Here is an 18,513-nt window from a genome sequence, read left to right on the forward strand (position 1 = left end):
TCTGTCTATAAAACAGAAGATAGAATGCCCTTGTAAGTCTATCTCACAATAAATTTCCTCTGGATTAGTTTCCTATAAAGTAAACAAATTTAAGTGAATTAGCAAGACAAAATGTAATTAGGTATATCTGAGCCACAATGCATGTGCTGGTGGTACTTTTTGTCACTCAGACTCAAACGGAATAAGGAAATACGAATTCTAAATTATAGTTATCTTTACAATTATTCATTTTACCTTTAATGAAATATTTCAACACATTTTACGAATATAAATCAATTAACAATTCTTCTTATAATACTTCATTAATAACTACTAGAGTTACTTGGGTTAAAAATCCACAGTTGCTAAATCATTGCTTTTCTTTATTATATAGTAAAGAGACATTACCTCTATACTTTTGCCCAAGGTTTTTGCATGATCCCATTTGTTGTTAAGAATGAAACATGTGGGACACATGGATGGCTCAGTGGGTTAAGCATTGGACTTTAGCTCAGGTCATGATCTCAGGGTTTGTGAGTTCAAACCCTGTGTGGTGCTCTGTGGTAATAGAGCGGACCCTGCTTGGGATTCTCTGTCTCCCCCTCTCTCTCTGCCTCTTCCCAGCTCTTGCATGAATGTGTGCGATCTCTCTCTCTCAAGACTCTCTCTCTCTCTCCAAAATAAATATTAAGAAAAACATAAAACATCTTTTCTGCAAATAAAATATGCTGTCATAATGTACTCACAAAAATCAATTTGTGTTTAATTTACAATTAGTGAACTATATCTAATGAATCCAAAAACACCTCAGTAAGGTCTGTTGTTATGAATTCCAGATAGAAATGTCTGCTGTTTTCACCTGGCATATGTTGAGAGCTAACTAAATACCTTACTGTCTTTTTTAAAGTTAAAAATCCATAAACTAGTGACTTATGGCCTAATGCCAAGTTTCTTTTTCATGTACATTTCAAATAAACCATTTTGCCAAATGACAGTAAGACTTGATAACCTTGGCAAACATATAAGAGTAAAGACAAGGAAAAACCCAAAATATTTTTTTTAATTTTTTTTTAACGTTTATTATTTTTGAGACAGAGAGAGACAGAGCATGAACGGGGGAGGGTCACAGAGAGAGGGAGACACAGAATCTGAAACAGGCTCCAGGCTCTGAGCTGTCAGCACAGAGCCCAACGCGGGGCTTGAACTCACGGACCGTGAGATCATGACCTGAGCCAAAGTCGGACGCTTAACTGACTGAGCCACCCAGGCGCCCCAAAACCCAAAATATTAATCCTGTCTATAAAATGTAGAATCCCCTATAAACATGTAAAAAGTTAATATTTTCTTTACATATAATGCAAAACTAAACCTGAAACTTGCTTTGTTTCCATCTTAAAGTAACAGTAACTATGTTTACTGTTTAAATAAAATACTGCTTCATAATTAATTCTGTTTAATAACTTATAGTTTAAATAAAACAACCTGTTTCAATTAAGTGTAACTATGCAATCCTTTGCCATAGATTTTTTTACCCTAGGAGTAGGCCTATAGCACACTGAGATTTTAAGGGGGTTAACAGCATAATTCTTCCTGTAAATGAGTTAATCCTAAAAGATAATTTAATTAAAAGGAACACTACAATTTCAGAACTACCAGAATAAAAAGCTGCCTAATGAAAATGTTCGTGTTCTTTAAAACTTTGTATACTTGTAGCACCCAGTCTCCTAAAAAACAGTGACTGATTCTATAAATATTTATAAATGACTTTCTGTGATTAATCTAGGTATTTTAAAAATGTCTTTTTAACTTTCCATTCCAATCTTTGTCTCTTAAGGCAAAGAATAAGAGATTTCAGATAGCATTGTTATAGGTTTATACTCTAATGCAGACTTCTATTTCTAAAGTGGTGGGCTAGATTGTTCAATCTAATCTTCCAGCTGAAAATAACTGCAATGCTAAAGTTTAAAAAAATTTCCTCAAAGCGCCAAAGAGCTGTCAAGAGACTAGAAACCAATAGGTCAAAAATCTAAGGGAAAGGGGAACCCAAATAGCTATAGCTAAGTGGAACACCTGACCTCCTTAGCCATGCTTGTCCTCAGGACACTTACTGATCCAGGTACATGCCCTTTGGTTTTGGCAGTCTCACCTGGAATGGGAATAGATGTCAAGACCAAGGGCCAACCCAAGGTGAAGAATCAAACAGGATCTCAAAGGGACACGACTGATTAGAGTGTGGATAAACCAGATGTAGACACACCCTTACCTCTCTCACTCATACTCATGGCACCCTGTGGAACATGGGAGAGAGTAAAAGAAAAATATCCTGAGAACTTAAGACCATAGGGTTGCTTTAAGACAGGTTTTTTGTAAAAGGTTCATATTCGGGGAACCTAAGCTGTGATCTGGCTTAAGGTGGTGTCAGACTGGTGGTATACCAGGCACCTGAATTGAGCAAAAGTAAATCCTTCTATGAAAAAGGTATCTTTATTTCAGGCTTTAAAGAATCCCTTCAAAATATTTTCTCATGAATGATAAGTCCACATGGAAACAGTATCATAAGTAACTAAAATAATAACTCAAACAGATATGTAAAGACTTCAGATATTGGAAATACTACATATAGTTATAAAATAAGTACAGTTATTCTATTTAAACAAAGAAAAAGATAACCCGGAAAATATCTGAGAGGAGCAGGTAACTCTAAAAAGAAACCTACCATATTTGTAAAACAGCTTCTAGAAATAAAAAAATGTGATAATGAAATCTAGAATTCTAAACATATTAAACATTACTAAATGGTGATTTAGAAGGAAAAGAGGAAAGAATAGGTAATATTTGAAGAAATATTGATTGAAAAACACCCCAAATTTGACAAAAATTATTAATTAATACATGAAAGAGACTCAACAAAACTCCAAGTGGGATAAATTCAAAGAAAGTCACAGCTAGGCACTTCATAATCAAAATGTCAAAAGACAAAAGAAAAACTTGAGGACAGCAAGAAAAAGGTTTTTCAATAGAAAAGGTAATAAAGGTAATTCAATAGAATTAACACCTGATTTCTCATCAAAAAAACACACAAGCAAGAAGATAGTGGGATAATATATCCAAATACTGAAAGAAAAAGAGTATCAACTAAGCCTCCTACATCCAGCAAAACGATCCTTCAAAAATTAAAGGGGGGAAAAAAGACATTCCCAGATAAAAACAGGATTGGTCACAAGCATATCTGCCACACAAGAAATATTAAGGGGAATCCTTTCGTCTGAAATGAAAAGACACTAGACAGTAACACAAATCCACATGAAGAAATACAGAGCACTAGTAAAGACAACTGAATAGGTAAATAGGTAAATAGGTAAAATACAGTATAAATGTATTTTAAATTTGGAATTCCTTTTTTATGTCTCCTATCTGATTTTTAAAACAACTGCATGAAGGAATGATTATAATCAGTGCTGATGGGCATACAATATATAAAGATGTAATATATGTAACACTAACAGCACAAAGGAGAAAGGAGGGAGTGAAAACATATAGGAGCCAAGATTTTGTACACTACTGTAAATTAAGTTGTTTTTACTATGAACTATATTGTTATAAAGCAAGATTTTAATTGTAATCCCTAGGAAACCCAACAAAAATGTAACTCAAAAAACGAAAAAAAGCTCATTAAAATGGTACACTGTATCTATTTTAATACAAATCAAGGAAATAATAGAGGAATAAATAATAATAGAGGAATAGAGGAATAGATTTGAAGACATAAGGAACTTGGCGGAGGGGAGGCATCTGGGTGGCTCAGTCGGTTAAGCATCCGACTTCAGCTCAGGTCATGATCTCACAGTCTGTGAGTTCGGGCCCTGCGTTGGGCTCTGTGCTGACAGCACAGAGCCTGGAGCCTGCTTCAGATTCTGTGCCTCCCTCTCTCTCTGCCCTTCCCCTGCTCATGCTCTGTCTCTCTCTGTCTCAAAAATAAATAAAAACATTTTAAAAAAGACATAAATAACTTGAAAGGAAAAGGATAGGTGATCTCTTTCAAAATAACACCAGCAGTCTTCACAGAGCTAGAACAAACAATCTTAAAATTTGTATGGAACCAGAAAAGACCCTGAATAGCCAAAGTAATCTTGAAAAAGAAAACCAAAGCTGGGTGCATCACAATCCCTGGGCTTCAAGCAGTATTACAAAGCTATAATCATCAAGAAAGTATGGTACTGGCACAAGAAAGACACTCAGATCAATGGAACAGAATAGAGAACCCAGAAGTGGACCCACAAACCTATGGCCAACTAATCTTCGACAAAGCAGGAAAGAATATCAAGGGAATAAAGACAGTCTCTTCAGCAAATGGTGCTGGGAAAACTGGACAGGAACATGCAGAAAAATGAACCTGGACCACTTTCTTTTCAAAAAATAATTTTTTTATTGTTTATTTTTTAAAGAGAGAGAGAGAAAACAGGGGAGGGGCAGAGAGAAAAGGAGATACAGAATCTGAAGCAGGCTCCAGGCTCTGAGCTGTCAGCACAGAGCCTGATGTGAGGCTCAAACCCATGAACTGTGAGATCATGACCTGATCCGAATTCGGATGCTTCACTGACTGAGCCACCCAGGTGCTCCTCATCTGGACTACTTTCTTACACCATACATAAAAATAAACTCAAAATGGATGAAAGACCTAAACGTAAGAAAGAAATCCATCAAAATCGTAGAGAAGAAAGCAGGCAAAAACCTCTCTGACTTCAGCCACAGCAACTTCTTAATCAACACATCTCCGGAGGCAAGGGAAACAAAAACAAAAATGAACTATTGGGACCTCAGCCAAATAAAAACTTCTGCACAGCAAAGCAAACAATCAGCAAAACTAAAAGGCAACTGATGGAATGGGAGAAGATATTTTCAAACAACATATCAGATAAAGGGTTAGTATCCAAAATCTATAAAGAACTTATCAAACTCAACATCCAAAAAACAAATAATCCAGTGAAGAAATGGGCAAAAGACATGAATAGACACTTCTCCAAAGAAGACATCCAGATGGCCAACCAACACATGAAAAAAAAGGCTCAACATCACTCATCATCAGGGAAATACAAATCAAAACCACAATGAGATACGACCGCACACCTGTCAGAATGGCTAATGTTAACAACTCAGGCAACAACAGATGTTGGCAAGGATGCAGAGAAAGAGGATCTCTTTTGCACTGCTGGTGGGAATGAAAACTGGTGCAGCTGCTCTGGAAAACAGTATGGAGGTTCCTCAAAAAATTAAAAATAGAGGGGCGCCTGGGTGGCGCAGTCGGTTAAGCGTCCGACTTCAGCCAGGTCACAATCTCGCGGTCCGTGAGTTCGAGCCCCGCGTCAGGCTCTGGGCTGATGGCTCGGAGCCTGGAGCCTGTTTCCGACTCTGTGTCTCCCTCTCTCTCTGCCCCTCCCCCATTCATGCTCTGTCTCTCTCTGTCCCAAAAATAAATAAAAAACGTTGAAAAAAAATTTTTTTTTAAAAATTAAAAATAGAACTACCCTACGACCCAGCAACTACACTACTAGGTATTTATCCAAGGGACACAAGTGTGCTGTTTTGAAGGGGGCACATGCACCCCAATGTTTATAGCAGTGCTATTAACAATAACCAAAGTATGGAAAGAGCCCAAATGTCCATCAACAGATGAATGGAAAAAGAAGATGTGGCATATATATATATATATATATATATATATATATATATACACATATACATACATATACATATATACATATATATATGTGTGTGTGTGTGTATATATATATATATATATATATATATACATACAGTGGAGTATTACTTAGCAATCAAAAAGAATGAAATCTTGTCATTTGCAACTAGGTGGATGGAACTAGAGGGTATTATGCTAAGTGAAATTAGTTAGAGAAAGACAAATATCATATGACTTCACTCATATGAGGAATTTAAGATACAAAACAGATAAACATATGGGAAGGGAAGCAAAAATAATATAAAAACAGGGAGGGGAACAAAATACAAGAGACTCTTAAATACAGAGAACAGGGGGTGCCTGGGTGGCTTGGTCGGTTAAGTGTCCAACATCGGCTCAGGTCATGATCTCACGGTCCGTGAGTTCGAGCCCCACGTCGGGCTCTGTGCTGACAGCTCAGAGCCTGGAGCCTGTTTCAGATTCTGTGTCTCCCTCTCTCTCTGCCCCTCCCCTGTTCATGCTCTGTCTCTCTCTGTCTCAAAAATAAATAAACGTTAAAAAAAAATACAGAGAAAAAACAGAGGGTTGCTGGAGGGGTTGTGGAAGGGGGGATGAGCTAAATGGGTAAGGGGCATTAAGGATCTACCCCCGAAATCACTGCACTAGATGCTAATTTGGATGTAAATTAAAAAAACAAATAAATTATTAAAAAAAAGAAGGAAAAGAAAAGGATGGGAAATGATACACCACACAAATGGTATACAAAAGAGAACTGGAGTAGCTATACTAATACCACAAAAAAAATAGACTTTAAGACAAAATTTGTTACTAGAGACAAAGCAGGATATTTTATAATGACAAAAGGACTTATCTATCAATAAGACATAACAATTTTTTTAATTTTTAAAAAATGTTTATTCATTTTTAAGAGAGAGAGAGAGAGAGTGAGCATGAGTGGGGGAGGGGCAGAGAGAGTGGGAGACACAGAATCTGAAACAGGTTCCAGGCTCTGAGCCATCAGCACAGAGCCCAATGCGGGGCTCCAGCCCACAGACCACGAGATCATGACCTGAGCCAAAGTTGGACGCTCAACTGACTGAGCCACCTAAGTGCCCCAAGAAGACATAACAGTTTTAAACATACATGCACCCATCAACAAAGCCCCAATACAGGAGGCAAAAACTGACAGAATGGAAAGACAAAATGACAACTTAACAATAATAGGGGCACATAGGTGGCTCAGCCGGTTAAGCATCCAACTCTTAGTTTTGGGTCAGGTCATGATCTCATGGCTCATGAGTTTGAGCCCCACATTCAGCTCTGAGCTGACAGTGCAGAGCCTGCTTGGGATTATCTCTCTCCCTCACCCTCCGCCCCTCCCCTTCTCCCTTTCTCTCTCAAAATAAATAGATAAGCTTTTAAAAAATTTATAAAAGAAAAACAATATATAAATTCCCATCCATTTATGTATTGCCCATGGTTGCTTTTATGCTACAACAGCACTCGAGTTGAGTAACTGGAATAGAGGCCATACAACCCCACAAAGTCTAAACTATGTTCTATTTAGCACTTTAAAAAAAGTTTGGAACTTCTGGTTTCAGCTACAAAATGTATACAGCTTGGAAGTCTTCACCTACATCTTTAAAACAAGACTAAAGGTAAACAAACTGAAAATAAATGACTTTTCTTAGACCCATCAGAGAATTAAGATCACAGGACAAACCATCACCCAGAAATCTGAGAGACAGCCAAACACAGAGAATCACAGCTGAGATCAGCTTATGTGGAGCAAAGATGGTGGAGTCTTAAACTGCTATGAATACTTAAGTGATAATCTTCACAAATCGCTGGACACTGAGTGTGTACCAGGTCAAGACTGAGAAGCTCCTTGGGGACCCAATCTTAGGGGAACCCAAAGACTCTTATGAGTTTTACCTCAAGGAACCCCACCAGGTTCTCATGGTAATGACCTCCCAAAATACCCACCCACTTTAAATTACCATTTTGAGGGGCACCTGGGTGGCTTGGTCAGTTAAGCGTCCGACTTCAGCCAGGTCACGATCTCGCGGCCCGTGAGTTCAAGCCCCGCGTCAGGCTCTGGGCTGATGGCTCAGAGCCAGGAGCCTGTTTCCGATTCTGTGTCTCCCTCTCTCTCTGCCCCTCCCCTGTTCATGCTCTGTCTCTCTCTGTCCCAAAAATAAATAAATGTTGAAAAAAAAAATTTTAATTACCATTTTGAAATGCACCCAAAGCATTCTCTGTAATAAAGGCCAATGCTCCAAGTAAAATGATGTTACCAGACCCTTACATGACCCAGGGAAGGGCAATTAGCCAACTCCAGCCCCTCTTGAAATCCTATTTAATCTAAGAGGAAAAAGATCAAAAAGCTAAGGGGCACTTCTGAAAGTGACAGCCCAAGAACTCAAGCCCACTAGAGACTGAGAGTCATTCATAAAATTACAGAACAATTCCTCTCCCACAACATCTTAGCACCACAACAACAGGGTTCCAGTATAATCATAGTGGATTATAACTAAAAGAGTGTCCAGACACAAATTCTATGTTAGAAGGAATTCTTAGGGAAACCTAAGGAAATGCACCTGAGTAAATGGAGTCCTGTGGCCCCTACAGCTGTAGCTACAGCTATGACATGAAACACAGTCCAGCTCCTAACTACAAAAACATAAAACCTCTTACTAAAGGCCTATTTCCCTCAGTTTCTATTGCCCCAGATATCACGTCCAGTTTTCAACAAAAGATTAGAAGGCATGCTAGATGGAAAGAAAACAAACCCTAGAATCTGAAGTGACAAAGCTAACACGAGAACCAGATTTGGTAAGGGGTGATGAAAATGTTCTGAATTACATAGCGGTGATGGTTTTATAACCTTGTGAGTATACTAAAAACAACTACATTTTACACGTTAAAAGTGTGAACTTTATGGTATGTGATTATCTCGATTTAAAAAGGGTTTTTAAAAAAGATTTAACATGATTTGTAACTTTTTCCAAAACAAAAGTTTTCCTGTATCATCCACACCCACTCAATTTGTGAAAATAACATTATAGGATAAATCTATGAGAATCACAATGGAATAAATTTTAAGAATTATGATTTTCATTGTATAGTTATTTGCTACCTATAACATTAACAATAAAAGAGTAAACATACTGTCTTTTTGCCACTCAATAAATATATACTTAATGTCTGCTTCATATAAGAAACTGTACTATGTTGTTGGGCTACAAAAATGAAGTTGACGATTCCATAAAACAAAATGAAAAGTGCCAAGCAAAGGCTACATAAAGTACAATGGACTTAAGAATATAGGAGAGCATTACCACCTGGGGTGATCAAAGAAGTCTTCATAATAGAGGTAGTATTTTAATTGGGTCTTTATTTATTCATTTAACCAATGTTGAAATGCTCATTATGCTCAGGTAATATGCCAGGTTCTAGGAAAACAAAATTAAAAATGAAATGGATTCCCTCACTGTGTCATGAAATAAAACTCGAAATGTGTATGTACAAATATGTGTGCTTATTTACATATGTATGGATAACTAACTACAGTATAAAGTAATGAGAGCACTTTTGAAGAATGAGTGAATGTCAGCCAAGAAACATAAACCCCTTTAATGGCTCCCTGATGCCTTCCAGAAAAATTTCAACTGTAGAAATAAGGCCTTGAGTTTCCTATGATTAAGCCTCTGACTAAATTCCTAGGTGACTTCCTCTACTGCTTCTTTATTACATCTATATTATGTGTTAGCTATTCTGTCCTTTCCTATTTTCCCCCCAACCTTTCCTTTCATCCCTCTATCCATTCATTTAAGTACTAATTGAGAGCCCACTACATGCAAGGCGAGGCACAGGGATACAACACCACACAGGACAAACAGGGTTCTAGCTCTTGTGGAGCTGATCTTCTATACAAGGGTAAAGATCCTGAATGAATAAGACAACTATTAGTTACATGTGATATATGCGACAAGAATATACAAGTCTATGAGTATACAATGATAGTTTTAGTCCTTTCCTCTGAGGTATTTGACTTCATGTGTAGTAAGTAGCAAATACTCTATATTCCTTGGGAAGAATTTATATGACAGGGGATGGAAGATAAACCTTAAAACATTCAAGGGACTGAAATCATAGTGAAGTTGCTAAGAGTTCAGTCATCTGGGACATGTCAAAATATTTCTACCAAGGTGAAGGGCAAGTTGCTTCATCTTGCACACTCTGCCACTGAGAAAGAGACACATGGGTCACTTTGGATTCAGGAGGCAAGATATACTCCATGTGAATGTTCTAGTTTGAGTAATTTGCTGAGTAATTCATAGTTTTGAATGGACCCCAGAGCTTCCAGGAAAGCTGATCTTGGGCCATATGATCCAGAAGACCCAATAGCAGGGAGGAAAAAATCATGGCAATGCCTTAAGGTTAGGGAAAAAGGCTTTTTCCCTAAGGTTTGGGGAAAAAGCCACCTATTCATCTTCTACAGATAAATATTACCCATTTGAGAAATAGTTCCAGGCTTGCTACTGGGCTGCCCGGGCTAAATACCTGATTCATGGTATACCAGATAACCATGCAACATGAGCTGTCCATAGTGAGCTGCCCAGTGTAGCATGTAGAAAACAAAAAGGATATAGAAAGGAAGAAAAACTGGAGCTAGGTAATAATGCTCATAGTTGACATTCAGGTGACAGCAATACTGAATCTGAAATCACTTTACAAACATTGTCAGGCCAGTAAAAGTTACTAGTTTGGTCTTCTTTCGGTTACTGAGACAGGCTATGTAAGCTCTTTTCTTCTTAGAGCCTTCACACATATTGTTTCCACTGCTGGTGTGGCTCTTTCCCTGCTTTTCACCGGGCTGGTTCCTTCTCATCTTTCATGTTTCAGCTTAAGTATCACCACACAGAACAGACTTCCCTGATCACATTTTCTAAAGCCATGCCCTTACCCCCACACTATTATCATCTATCATGGTACTCTGCCTTTCCCTTCTGTGCCTTGTATTACAGTTTGTTGTTATACATTTGTCTGTTTACTTAATATTGTGTAGGTCTTCCATCAGACTGTAAGTCCCACAACAAGGCAAGAATAATGTCTGTTTTTCTCACCATTGTATACCCAACCGTTGACACAGCATCTTATACACAGCAACAGTCATTAAAATTTGTGGAATAAATAAGTGCAACTGCTTGGACTCTCATTCTTTCAGCAATGGTAGTCACCCTTCTCCATCTATAAACCAAACAGCCCATATTTTGCACTGGCCTTTTTGCGCACCGATGGTGATTTGGGAGACTTACCAGAGAAATTGAAGTGCCTAAAGTCGGCAAAAATTGGGGAGTTACTCTGTGGCATTTCTTCCTAAAACTTAGACAATGGGACTATACTTCTCTATAAATGCTATACTCAAGTAAGAACATAATTCAGTGTTTAACAAAGAATGCTCATCATTTCCTATGGGTAATTTTGGCCTAACGTTAATTTTGACAAGTGTCAGCACTGGCTTAAAATAGGAAAACAAGAAGCAACTGAGAAATATGGTATATGTTTGTAACCAAAATTCTGGGTTGTAAATTAAGAAGGAGATGAAAGAAGAGGAGGTACAGCCTTGTCTTACTTTTTAAAAAAAATTTTTTTTAGTGTTTATTTATTTTTGAGAGAGAGAGCACAAGCGGGGAAGGGTCAGAGACAGAGAAAGAGACACAGAATCCAAATCAGGCTGCAGGCTCTGAGCTGTCAGCAAAGAGCCCGACATGGGGCTCGAACCCATGGACCGTGAGATCATGACCTGAGCCGAAGCCAGATGCTTCACCAATTAAGCTAGCCAGGCGCCCCAGCCTTGTCTTACTTTTAGGCAATTACTGAAGAATTCTCAGACTGAAACTCTGCTGTAGTCAAATGAACCTTTTACTAACTTTCTAAATGATTTTTTAACCTAACTCTAAGGTTTTAATATAATAATATTTATACCAAGGAACAAACAGAACAGCAAACAGAAAAAAAGCCCTAAGAATGTACTCACAATTGGGAACTTGTTTCACTTAACCATCCAATAGAAGGCATATTACTAAGAAAACTCCTACAACAATTTGACATCTTCAGTATACATGAAACATTCATTGCATTATGGAAACATACCTATCTCCCTAGCTATTTCCACATACAAGTCCTGGACCGCCTCTTTTTCTCTGTGTTTTCTCTCACACAGCTTCTTCTGTTCTTTTCTGAAGATTACATCATGGGTCTCCTGGGCCTCTGTGGCAGGAAGAAAGAAGAGGGCCAAGCAAAAGGATGATATTTTCAGACTATCAAATGTCAAGAAAAATAAAACATCACTTAGTCAGCAACAAAAACCTTATTATGCAACTAGTATCCTCACTTCTGTAACCTCAGGGATTCTAATATCAGCATTAACTGCCTATTTAAATCATCTTCATGATTAGCATCTTGATAACATTTACCAACTCTGTCAGGTTAAAAAACCTTCATGTTTTAAGTAGGAGGCTTATAATCAGTATAATTTTCTTAAAATTTTTTTTTTCAACGTTTATTTATTTTTGGGACAGAGAGAGACAGAGCATGAATGGGGGAGGGGCAGAGAGAGAGGGAGACACAGAATCGGAAACAGGCTCCAGGCTCTGAGCCATCAGCCCAGAGCCCGACGCGGGGCTCGAACTCACGGACCGCGAGATCGTGACCTGGCTGAAGTCGGACGCTTAACCGACTGTGCCACCCAGGCGCCCCAATTTTCTTTAATAATGTTAAACAGAGTTTCATATTGAAGGTTAGTATTTGCCTTATCTTAGTTTACTGTTGTGTTTTAATACTGATTTACTTATTGATTTTATTTTAATTTTAGAGAAAGAGAGCATGCATGCAAGTTGGGGAGAAGGGGGGGAGAGAGGGATGGAGGGAGAGAGAGAGAGAGAGAGAGAGAGAGAGAGAGAGAGAATTTTAAGTAGGTTCTGTGCTCAGCACAGAGCCCAATGAGGTGCTCCATCCCATGACCTTGGGATCATGACCTGAGCTGAAATCAAGAGTTGGACACTCAACCAACTGAGCCACCAAGGTGCCCCAATACTGATTTACTTGTAATGAGGCTTTCTTTAGTCACAGAAATAAGTAACCATTTATATAGTGCTTCCAAGTTTAAAGATGGTATCAAATGCATTCTCATCTTTATCTCAACAATTAATGAAGGGCTAACAATATCAACTAAGTGTAAAAACATAGTACTTGAGAGGGGCGTCTAAGTGGCTCAGTCAGTTGAACACCCGACTGTTTATCTGGGCTCAGGTCATGATCTCAAGGTTCGTGAGTTCCAGCCCCACTGTGAGGTTCTGCACAGACAGTACAGAGCCTGCTTGGGATTCTCTCTTTTTCCCTCTCTCTGCCCCTCTCCTGTGCATGCATGTTCTCGCTCTGAAAATACATATTAAAAAAAAAAATCATACTTCATTATCCATGAAATTTTCTTTGGGGAAAATAAACCCACACCCCAAGGCAAAGGGTATACCAAAACTCTCCTCAGTTTAATGCACGTGCCATTTAAAATTCATTTATTGGGGCACCTGGGTGGCTCAGTCAGGTGAGTGACCAACTCTTGATTTTGGCTCAGGTCATGGTCCCAGCGTCATGAGATCAGGCTTTGTGTTGGGGTCTGCACTGAGCATGGAGCCTGCTTAAGGTTTTCTCTCTCTCTCTCTCTCTCTCTCTCTCTCTCTCTCTCTCTCTCTCTCTCTCCCCCCCCATCTCTCCCTCCCTCTGCCCTTCCCCTGCTCATATGTGCACTCTCTAAAAAAGAAAAAATCATTTACTAATTTCTTTTCTTTTTCCTGAAGTGGTATTTAATAAAAACTTCAAAAATGATTATCACTCCTGTTGGCCTCTTTTAAGAATTCATTAAAAGACATTGATATTGAAGCTTTCTGACTAGCATCCTTATTTCCCTTCTATTTCTTTGCCAGAAAATTCTTGGATTTTAGGTTAATACGATACTGATACGGCTGTGGTTTGGCACACTGTAATTACATAGTTACTTACAATGGTAATATTATAAGGAATCATTTAAAATTGAACATTTACTTTTTCTTAATGGTGGAAAGAAGTTTGCTTTTGTAATAACGGCGCATGGCAAGAACATGTTTAGTACTATTTACACTCTATCTTGTGTAACGTTACCCGTGGGAAATGGAGTCCAACCCAAATAAATAAATAAACAACACATCATAGTGTTAGAAGTAGAATAATAGAGTGAAGATTGAAAGAGATTATAAGTTTCTTTACAACACTTCACGAAAGAAATTACTAGGCTCGTCATTAAAATCACCTTGTTTTCTTTCCTTCCAAGGCCCTTAATACGTACATTAGGTTTTTCATCGTAGAAAATCTGGAACATCCAGAAGAACATAAAGAATGTACATAGGTCTTAATTATCTCAAGTAATCCCATCATATAGCGATAACCACTGTTAACATTTCAGTTTATAAACTCCCAGTCTATTATATGTATGTATATGTGATTACATTGATATTACCTACAATTTGTTTTACATATACATAATTAGCATCGTCTTGTATGCTGTTTTGGTATTTCTTTTTGTCATTATGTAATTATGTATCTACCTTTTCCCCATTATCCAATAGTCTTCTAAAATAATGAAAAGCATGATTCTGAGGGGGGGTGGACTGTCAAAATATATTCACAGATATGTGAACAACTAGAGGTCACTTAAAAATCAATATCTCTAAGAAAATTAATATGCATACGAGATAGTTGACTTACAAATATTTTTATTAACATAAACTTCTAAAATTCTTCTTAAATTATAAATATTATACTTTGTTCTTTGAGTTACTTAGTAAAATTCTCCTATAAATATATCTCCCACTAAGAGTTTGGTATATACTCTTTTAGTTTTAATGTGCTTTTAAATGACAAATAGTATTTGATCTTATAGATTTACTATAATTTACTCAATTCCCAATGTTGGGCATTTAAGGTATTTACAATATTTCATTATTAGCAGTAAGTATATTTTGCAGATCCCTGAAGGTAAATCTTTGACAAAAGATTTCAACAAATCTTTTCAACAAATCATGCTAAATTTATCACATCCTCTCCTTATATACATATCATTATAAAGTCTCATGAATTTACATTAACTTCTTTGAATCTATTTCTTTATATGCAAAATTAGAGGGCTAGATTACAGTTCTAATATACTCCAATTCTAAAAAATTTGAGTTCTAAACATAAATCCAAAATTGGGTGAAACAATTTGTGAATTCTTAGAAGAAACATGAGACATATAATTCATGCCTTTCAAATGAGTTCAAAGAAGGTGTGTGTGCACCTAGGTGTGTGTGTGGGGGAGGGCGTAAATAGAAAAACAGAAAAATTAATTATCTTTCTGGAATATCAATTTTACTTCGGGATCTAAGGACAAAGGTTGTGGTTTTTTTCCTGTTAAATATATTAGAGTGAAAAATTTAAATCTCTTTTTTTTTTATTTTATTTATTTATTTTTTAAATTTTTTTTTCAACGTTTATTTATTTTTGGGACAGAGAGAGACAGAGCATGAACGGGGGAGGGGCAGAGAGAGAGGGAGACACAGAATCGGAAACAGGCTCCAGGCTCCGAGCCATCAGCCCAGAGCCCGACGCGGGGCTCGAACTCCCGGACCTCGAGATCGTGACCTGGCTGAAATCGGACGCTTAACCGACTGCGCCACCCAGGCGCCCCTCATTTTTTTTTTTTTTAATGTTTTATTTTGGAGAGACCCAGAGATTGTGTGGGCGGGGGTGGGGGTCGGGGAAGGCAGAAAGAGATGGGACAGAGAGAACCCCAAGCAGCCTCGGCACCGTCAGGGCAGAGCCCGATGTGGGGTTTGAACTCATCAATCATGAGATCATGACCTGACCCGAAACCAAGAGTTGGAGGCTTAACCGACTGAGCCACCCAGTGCCCCCAAATCCCACTGGTTTTTAAGATAAAAATGGAAGTCTCTGAAAAAAAAAAAAATGTTCGTATTTTTGGGAAGTCAAGATTTATTTTCCATCTTTTGTTAGGAAAGGATGCAAGGCTTTTAGTGAAGACGAAGAAGACTTGCCAGTTGTAACACGAACCATTTGAGGACTGGGATCACATTCTTAAAGAGTAACTAGGATATCTGAAGTAATCCTTGGCCTTGGAATCTAAACACACATTCACTCACGTCATTGGCTCATTTGGGAACCTGTCAAGAGGTTAAGGATTGTTTCCTTTTACTCAAATGTCCCACCTGGCTTTTATACAATTTTATGAACCTTCTAATTCATTTCTTTTAACACCAGAAGGCCCGTGTCCAGACAGCAGGTCTAACTAACCTTTACAAACATACCCACAGGGAATAGCATCCGCGGGACATAGTTCGTTTATATTTCTCACTCACGAATTTGGCAACAAACGTATGGTTTCTGCTTTCACAGTCATCAATCCTACTTCAAATGTGCCACGTTGTTTCACAGTAAACAGACTATGAGCTTGATTTTAAAAAGTTTTTTTTTTTTTTAAAGATACGGATCTCAAGCAAGGATTAAGTAAAAATAAGCGAACCAAAGGCACCCAGATTTTTCTACCACAGAAGGGTGAAGGGAAATCTGATCCGTGAAAATGATGGCATTTCAAAATCTAAATGAAGTAGAAAGCTAGGTTTTCTTAAAAAATTTTTTGTAGCAGGGTTAATGGCTATTAAGCGCAAACTTCGTCAGGATCTTGGTTTTCTAACTCCAAAACTGACACGCAACGTTCAAAGCACGCCAAATGATGTACAAAATGAAGTACACTCAAAGTAGAAAATCTAAAACATATTTCTGTATGTCCACACCCTATATCCAGGTGGCAAATAACTTTCCCTTTTCCTCTTTTAATGGATTAATTAAATTTTTCTTAATTCAGTTTTGGAAAATGGCTGCTCGGAGGGCGAAATTGGCACGCGGGTACAAAACAAGGTCACCAACACGGTCCAATTGGGGCTCACTCCGCCACCAGCGTCTGCGGACCGCCTCGTCCCTCCAGTTGGGAAAATAAAGCGAAGAGGCTCTCAAACACTCGGGGACTAACAGCTCCAGAGGACCTGCGCTCTCAGTTAAACTTTCCTCCAGAAGCTCCCGGGGGCTGGTTCCCAGAGCAGTTGACAGTGGGTGGCCCGGGCGGCGTCGGGGGTGGGGTTCAGACTGACTCTGGCTCCGGAAGGTTGACTTTAGCAAGACTCCTCCCTCCTCGGCCCTGAGTGGACTACAAATTAACATAAAACGTGTAAAACATTGACCTCAAGTAACTCTGCAGCATCTTCCGGGACACTTGGAAACTCGGGTACCAGCAAAAGTCGGGGACCAACCAGGCGGCCTCAGCCCCAGTGGGCGGCTGGCGCCACGCCCCGGCCTCCGGCGGCGTGACCCGGAAGTGCTCGGCGGCGGCGGCGGCGGCGGCGGCGGCGGCGGCCGCGACTGCGGCGGGGGCGGGAGCGCGGCCAAACCGGCGCACACGCGCGCGCTCCCCGCGGAACTCCCGCCGGCCGTCCGGCGCTCTCCCGGAGGCGCGCCCGAGCCGCCGCGGCCGCCACCAACATGGCCGAGACGAGCGAGGAGGTGGCGGTGCTGGTGCAGCGGGTAGTGAAGGACATCACCAACGCCTTCAGGAGGAATCCGCACATGTGAGTCGGGCGCCGGCGGCGCCGCCGCCTCGGTCGCCCCCGGGGGTCTTCGGGGGTGGGCAGGGGCGGAGCCGAGCCGCGAGCTGGTATCTAAGGGGCAGGTCCCGGCCCGCGCGCCCCTCGCCGGAGGGGACCGAGCGAGGTCGGGGCCGGAGTGTTGGCGGCCGCCGCAGGGCCCGCTTGCCGCTACCGGAACGCGGTCGCGGGCGAGTCCCTAGAAGTGACCTCGGAAAATCAAAACGGAGCGACTTTTTTCTCCCTCCTTCCCACCCCTTCCCTAGGAGTTCTTGCAACTCGAAGGACTTCACCCGTGTGTCCACATCCTGCATCCGCGTAAGGTACACGGGCACACACAATGTTGCTCTGTAGATGCTTTGTAAATACAACTCTTTGAGGTTCGTCCCGGACCGATGGTAAGGGGGGGGGGGGCAGTGTCACCGATCGTCTTATTTTCAGTGGACCAGAAAACCCTCAGCTTCCTAGCCAAAGGTAGTTTGAGGCTGCTTTTGACTTTCGCCTCACTTGTCCCAAGGTTGTGGAAGGACTCGGATGAAACATCCTGCTTTGAAGGTGATCAGGGCATTTTCAGGAGTGTAGCTTCGGTAGGTGTCGGATGGGTCTGGTGTAAAGCGGATGAAAACTTGACACTTTGTAGCGTTAGCTGATTCACAGTTACAGGGAACATAGTCACTCTGTTCTTATCCTGACACTGCTGCCCTCTTGAAGTAGGACACCACAGGGCTGACACATGTATCGTTCCCTCCTTCCTTTTCATGGTACTTGGAGTACTCTGGGAAGATACTAGAAGACACTGTATTCTTTCTGACACTTCTGCTTTCATGTAACGAGCGAAAAAGGAAGCTAATAAAAGAAATGTCTACAGTATACAGAAGAGTCGGGAGAAGCAAGAGTGTTTAATTACCACCCTTCTCTCGTTGCCCCCTCCCCTACCAAAAGAAAGAGTCATGGAATCCAGTTTTATATTACTGTATTTTCACTTTTTCTAATTGTGGGGTTTTTCTTTTAATATTTTATTTCTTTTAAGTTTATTTATTTTGAGAGAGACAGAGAGCACACATACGCATGAGTTGGGGAGGGGCAGAGAGAGAGGGTGAGAGA

The 18,513-nt window shown here is 39.8% G+C and overlaps 2 protein-coding genes across 5 annotated transcripts in view; one reads left to right on the forward strand and one right to left on the reverse strand.

The window, feature by feature from the left end:
• The window catches only part of CFAP95 (cilia and flagella associated protein 95), a 135,683-nt gene extending 118,571 nt beyond the window's left edge, over positions 1–17,112 (reverse strand). For both annotated transcript variants that reach the window (XM_047831036.1, XM_047831038.1), the window contains exons 1-2: positions 17,011–17,112; positions 11,837–11,953 (exon numbers count right to left, since the gene is read on the reverse strand). The gene's annotated coding sequence lies outside the window, so the exon portion shown is untranslated. The remainder of the gene's footprint in view (positions 1–11,836; positions 11,954–17,010) is intronic.
• Positions 17,113–17,187: 75 nt separating this feature from the next.
• Positions 17,188–18,513, forward strand: part of PTAR1 (protein prenyltransferase alpha subunit repeat containing 1) — a 49,826-nt gene continuing 48,500 nt past the window's right edge. For 2 of the 3 annotated variants that reach the window (XR_007146115.1, XM_047829180.1), the window contains exons 1-2: positions 17,188–17,394; positions 17,676–17,732. Coding sequence is in view for 2 of the 3 variants with exons in the window: in XM_047829180.1 (XP_047685136.1) it covers positions 17,309–17,394; positions 17,676–17,732 (143 nt within the window). In the remaining variant the exon portion in view is untranslated. The remainder of the gene's footprint in view (positions 17,395–17,675; positions 17,733–18,513) is intronic. The other variant, XM_047829181.1, reaches the window with a different exon arrangement.

The sequence above is a fragment of the Prionailurus viverrinus genome, chromosome D4, assembly GCF_022837055.1.
Source record: "Prionailurus viverrinus isolate Anna chromosome D4, UM_Priviv_1.0, whole genome shotgun sequence".
NCBI classification, from domain to species: domain Eukaryota; kingdom Metazoa; phylum Chordata; class Mammalia; order Carnivora; family Felidae; genus Prionailurus; species Prionailurus viverrinus.